Raw genomic sequence first — 6639 nt, forward strand, 5'->3', positions numbered from 1 at the left:
TCCAACCACTGCTGTAGTCTCTCTTGTTTATTTTGCTGTTCGAGCTGCCACTGTTGCAGGTTTTCTTGTAATTGCTGTTGTCTCTCTCTTCTTGTTTCTTTTGCTGCTCTTGTATTGCTGCCATCAAGTCTGCTAAGCTGTAGTTTGATTTGCCACTTCTCGTTTCCATTTCTTTTTTTTTCGTTCCACTTCTGACACCAATTTGTTACGTCTCCGTTCGTTAGTTAATTTTCCGTAAATTCGTTCTGATGAAACTTTAGCGACACAAGTCCTTTCTTAAATAAAGCTGGTTTATTCTTTCCGAATACAACTTTACGATACACTTAATTTCAACAGTCGCTCTATAACAAATGCTATAATTCTCAACGAACGTCTCACGTGCCCAACAATATTCTCTCTGTCAGCATACATTCAATTACTCATCCTACCCATCGCTTGTGGCCGGTCTTATAAATATACAAGATTACACTATATCTAGAAGGATCACGAGATTTAAGGAAAGTACGTGAATGTTCGAGAACGACGTGGCGTGATACTAGTTACGTGACCTCGATGTCGTAACAATATATACACATACTTCATATTCTGATGTTGTAATGCTTTTGTTATTGTCAATTTTGTAATGCAGCATTTTGTTTGAGTGTAGATTTGATTTGTATAATTTACATTTAAATATTGAAGACTGTATATAAAGTTTTAGTTAAATATTTTAATTTTACTGATTTAAGAGAGTAATTAATGAAATCACTATATAGTTCCTAAAAAGAGAAGAAAAAAAAAGCAACTTAAATATACATTGTTATAATTGTTTCTCAACTTACCATAATTTCTATTTTAGCAAGTACAGGTCCCCTGGCAAAATTACATATGGATGATGTAATATTTTTATTTCCTTTCCAGTTCACTGTGACATAGCCTTTATGAACAACAAATTTCTATAAACCTAGTGTATAAACTTCAAGGCAAGTATAGGATGCCCCAAAAACATGCAGAGGCATGTAATGTATTGTGAAAATTACGATTATCTGTTTTGTATGATTCATATATCTAAACACAGATAAGATAGAAAGAAACTTCATTAAACTTATTAATTATTTTCTTGAACTAACTCTCTTCCTCTCTTGGCATACTTTCAGCTCATCTCAAGAAATAAAAAGCATGAGTGCATGAAGCCAAATTAAATATTGATGCTTTGAGATACTTTATATAATACCTGTTCTAACTGAATAACATCAGTCAAAGAAACTCCCTTAAAATATAATTGATTTTTTTTTAAATAAATGTTAATCAGATAAACATAATTTTCAAGATAAAATTATCATGCAATGAAAGTTGAAATTTTTGAGGTATAGAAAATCTTTGATACCATCCAACTACTTAGTTTATACTGTTTTTGTTTGAAGTTGCACAAAATTATTATAAAAGTATGAAAATATGTTTGATTTGTGCCAAGAGACTGGAAGATTTTGTACAGTTTTATCATCCTGATCTTCTAAAAGCTCCTAACAGTTTTGTGCAGAAACTCTCCTTTATTTTTGATTTCCAGCAGTCATAGAAGCTCTGACAGAGAAGACATCAAACCGAGAAGTGCTGCATGCCTGAGAGGGCTTATAATCCCTGACTGACGCCTAAATGAACACTGTGAATTTTAATGTCTCTGTAATTTGTCTTTACAGGGGAACTTCTGTTAAGGTGCACGGATATTAATGCATGTTTTTTTTTTCTTGTTCGTCCTATGCATGCAGGGATTCGGTTTTGTAACTTTCGCAAGTAGTGTGGATGCTGATCGCGCACAAGAGCAATTGAACAGCACGGTGGTTGAGGGACGCAAAATAGAGGTGCATGATCCTTATCCTTTGTGATAGCACTTGTTATTCTAACGTGTAGGCTTAAATAGAGTCAGTCAGCAAAGAAATGTCCATCCTGATATGAATCTTTTGTACACTAGAAGTAAGCTTGACCATTGTCACAGAGTGTGTATATGTTGTTTCTTTAGTGATATGGATTGGGATGAATGAAGAAATGATATAGTATCTTGAAGAGTATGTAAATAACTGATCTTGTTAAAGTAAGTGGGGCTTAAGTTTTTAAACCACATTGTAAAGATGACCACCTTCAGTGCTTGAAATTTTTGTTTCAGATTAATTTTATTTCTTATTTTGCATTCAGTTATTTGTTATTCATTCTCAGTTGGCTATGAATGTTTTATTCACGAACTTGGGTGTTGTATAAAGTCAAGCCAGCCACTGTTTTTTTATCATTTTGAATAGTAGTCAGAATGTATGGTTTGAATGACATAGCTGGAGATCTTATACATAGTTTTGAATTTACTGCTTGAAACCTGATCACTTGTTTGCCTTGAGACAACACTGGATAGACATTTCTTGTGCTGGTGACACTCTAGTTTTCTTATTAGCTGCTAGTCTTAGTTGTAATAGTATAGTAGCAGTATAGCAATTACAGCCTTCTTTACCATCATTTCGAGAAACAAAAGCACTATCTTTACCCATTATTTATTTTACTGATTAAGGAAATTGTAAACTAATAAAAAGTAACTTGGTTTATATCAGATTTGAGTTTCTTTTGTTATGTCTAGTTATAGTGTTGGCTGTAGAAAAGTTTAAAATATATCTAGATGGAGAAGAATATACTGTGATCATTGACCATATTTAACTTGAAATGGTTACAAACAGCTCAGAAATTAACTGGTAGATTGATGCATTGGTCATTAAAGTTGAAGGACTTATTTCATATTTGAAATACTTCACAGAAAAGGAAAAGAGAACTAGTTACATGATGCCCTATCTAGACATCCTACTTATCCCCTAGAAGAAACTTCAGATTTGGATGTCAGTAAACTGTCACCTAAACTTTCTGCCAAGAACACAGATGTTGAGTATGTATGTATGAAACTGACACCAACTTCCCCTAGTAGTGATGTACAGATATTAATATTGTGAAATATTATCTAGATTTGCTAGTCACATGAGACTTAACCTCATGGCCTAAGAACTAAATGAAAAGCCTTACTTCATCTTGAAAACAAGTTAGTTCACAAGATATAGTTAGAAAGAATTATCACTCAATATCGTTCTTGATCTTGAGAAATGGTTTAGTTTTGTGTTATTCTCTGGTCAATTAGGTGTTTTATTCTTCTGGTTCTTTTTCCTAATTCCTTTGATATTTAATAAAATTAATTGAGATTTATGTTGTATTGTTCATTAATGTTTCTACCTAGTCCTGGCCAGGCACGGTTTATTATTTTTTTTTTAAGCGTTTAAAATATTGTATTCTAGTTGTTTTTAAGATTTTTCTTTGAATTTCTGTTGTTATCTATATAAATATAATAGTACTATTTGTTGTATGTCCATGTAACTATTTCATCATCTGTGGATGGATCTTCATCTAAACTAATATGAAGGTTCATTTGGGTCCAGGGGGAGATACTTACAAATTTTCAGTTTTGCATTTTGTGGTTTTTATAGGTGCTTTTGCTTTTTTACCACTACTTCGCCCTCTGTTGATGGATCTTCACCAAATTTGGCACGAAGTTGAATCAATGGGGAGATACATTCAAATTTGTGGTTTCACATGTTGTGTTTTGCAGTTTTTATGGGCATTTTTGCGTTTTTTTACAATTACACACAAGGGAAGAAACTTTCATGTCCTAAGATAACCAACTTTTCATTAATCATGAATATGCATAATTTCTGTCCAGGTACTCCAGCTAGTATTTAATAAGTTGTTTTTGTTTGACTCTGGTTGTAGTGGCATTTGGTTTATTCTGTTGCATATGCATTTTAATTTTTGAAGAGTACACCCTTAAAGAATAAAAGAATACTGCGTATTAATATTACATGTACACAGGCACAGATCTGGGGGAGGACTTAACACTATTATCAAGAGAATTTTAAGATCAGAGAAACACTTTTTATATCTGTATCACAAAGAAGGTAAACATAAGCATCACTGTTTTCAAAGTAATTGGTTGGAGCAGCATAACTGGCTAGTTTATTCAAAGAATGTGGACTGTGTTTGCCATGTTTGCTACTTGCCAGGCCAGGTTATTGCCAATAGGAGTTTTTGGTCTCTGAACCTCTAACCAAGTTCAAGGATGTTGCTCAAGACCTGTCATCTCACGCTGAGTGCGAGTATCATTGTAATGCAGTGTTAGACATGGCTGCATTTTTAGTACAATGGAAAAAAAAGTGCCACACAGTTGCACAACAGGTTGATGCAGCTGTTGGGAAACGAATCCAAGAAAACAGACAAGAGTTGGGTTCGATTCTGAAGATTATTATTCTCTGTGATCGTCAAAATATACGTTTAAAAGGTCACCACGATGATTCCACTTGCAAAGAGCAAAGCAATCCAGGCAACTTTCGTGCACTACTTGAATTCCGAGTAGATAGTGTGGATTCCACACTTGCAATCCATCTAAGAAGTGCACCAAAACACAGTACAAAATAAGTTAATATGCATAACAGGAGATCACAATTGTGAATGAGGTGAAAAAAGCAGAATTCTTTTCTGTCATAACAGATGAAACTACAGGCATTTTAATAATGAAAAATATTATTTTGCCTCCGTTACATGCTGAATACTTCATCAATTTTGTTATTTGCAAAGATGGGGTCACTGGACTGACTGGAGCAACTCTTAACAAAACAATGTTTGACAAAATTGAAATTGTACGGCCTTGACCTTTCTCTGCAACGTGGACAGGGGTATCATGGTGCATCAAGTATGTCAGGTTTGTTAATTTCCCGTATAATTTCTTTCGGATGAAACTTTAGCGATACAAGTTCTTTCTTAAATAAAACTAGTTTATTCTTTCTCAATACAACTTTGCGATACACTTAATTTCCACAGTCACTTTCACTTCAACACACGCTATAATTCACAATGATTTACACACTTTACTTACGGCTTGACTCGATTACCTGTCTCTATCTCCCTGTCTGCTATTCAATTATCTAGTATGCCGTCACTTCTCGCCGGTCTTATATGTTCAAAATAGAGGGCGTCTCGAGCCTTCAGGAACCTTCTAGATACTCATTACGTGTTACCAGAGTCACGTGACTTCCGCTATCGTAACATTACATTAGACTAGAAATGTTACTGAAATACTTCAATGATGAGTTTTTAAAAAGTGTCAGGTGTAAGAGAAATTTTTGTTCATATCCTTTCTTAGATTAGATAAATCAATAAATTAAAGGAATATTAGAAAAGTATAGTAATGTAATGATTAAAAGAAAAAAAACTGAGTTATCTTTACTTAGATATCAGTTACACATGTGATCTACTAATGGATTATCAAGACAATGACTTTGAATTGGGAAGGGAAAAAATGAGGAAGCAACCTAAATAGTTAACGAAGTTGCAACTGACAATACTATAGAATAGATACCTCAATTGATCTATATATATAAACGCGGTCAAGACTGATAGATGGTGTATACCCACCGTTATGTGAGTCCTACTTCCTCAGTCACCTCCGAAAAAGCAGGACACACATTATAGTCTGTGCCCTGGTGACTTTGTTTTCTTGTACAGCATTTTGTTTAAGGCTTGTTTTGTATTATAAATATGTTACATTTCATCATAGGTTTGGTCTTGCTGTTTGTAACAGTCATTCCTTTTTTATGTAAATATTAACTTAACTGCTTGGATAATGTTTGTGGTTACATTATATGTATATTGTTACGGCAGTGGAAGGCTGGAGTTTCTCGAACGATGATGAATTTTCCGGGCAACTCTAGTTTGTTCCAGGCACCCTCGTTTTTAGTATATAAGCCCGGCAAATAAAGCCAGCGAAAAAAGATAGAATTGCATAGATAGACATAGAGATAGATAATTGAGTCAAGCGAACAGTAGGCACCGTAAGTAAAGTGTGTGAATCGCTGTGAATTATAGTGTGTGTTTATAAAAATAGTTATGTTAAAGTGACTGTGGAAATTTTGTGTATCGCAAAGTTGTATCGAGAAAGAATAAACTTGTTTTATTTAACAAAGTACTTCTATTGCTGAAGTTCCTCAGAAAGAATTTACACCGGAAATTAACAAACGAACAGAGACATAACAAATTGGTGTCAAAGAGTGGGACGGAAAAAAAAAAGGAAACGAGAAGTGGCAAATCAAACTACGACTCAGCAGATTTGATGGCAGCAATACAAGAACAGCAAAAGAAACAAGAAGAACGAGAAAAAGAAACAAGAACAGAGATTACAGCACTTGTTGGAGGAAAAAGAAAAGAAACAAGAAGAGAGACAACAGCAGTGGCAAGAAAACCTGCAACACTGGCAGCTCGAACGGCAAAATAAACTAGAGAGATTACAGCAGTTGTTTGAGGAAAAAAGAAAAAAACAAAAAAAGAGACAACAGTAAGTGGTTGAAGGAGAAAGAAGAGAAACAAGAAGAACGAGAAAAGAAACAAGAAGAGAGACTACAGCAGTGGTTGGAGGAGAAAGAAAATAAACAAGAAGAAAGTCTCCAACAGTTGAGAGAAAGCCAGCATACATAAATGGAAAAGATTAGTAAATTTCAAAGTGAATTAAATAAATTAAAGGACGATTTACTGTCCTTTACACAGGGAGGGATATATTAACCATGGGCCTAATCAGCCACAGACAAGCCCCTT

General features: G+C 34.2%; 1 protein-coding gene across 3 annotated transcripts in view; it reads left to right on the forward strand.

The window, feature by feature from the left end:
- Nucleotides 1-6639, forward strand: part of LOC106465646 (RNA binding protein fox-1 homolog 2-like) — a 125463-nt gene that overhangs the window by 96144 nt on the left and 22680 nt on the right. For all 3 annotated transcript variants that reach the window (XM_013925881.2, XM_022393585.1, XM_022393586.1), the window contains one exon: nt 1746-1838. In XM_013925881.2, coding sequence (XP_013781335.2) covers nt 1746-1838 — 93 coding nt within the window. The remainder of the gene's footprint in view (nt 1-1745; nt 1839-6639) is intronic.

The sequence above is a fragment of the Limulus polyphemus genome, unplaced genomic scaffold (genome assembly GCF_000517525.1).
Source record: "Limulus polyphemus unplaced genomic scaffold, Limulus_polyphemus-2.1.2 Scaffold2011, whole genome shotgun sequence".
In the NCBI taxonomy this organism is placed as follows: Eukaryota; Metazoa; Arthropoda; class Merostomata; order Xiphosura; family Limulidae; genus Limulus; species Limulus polyphemus.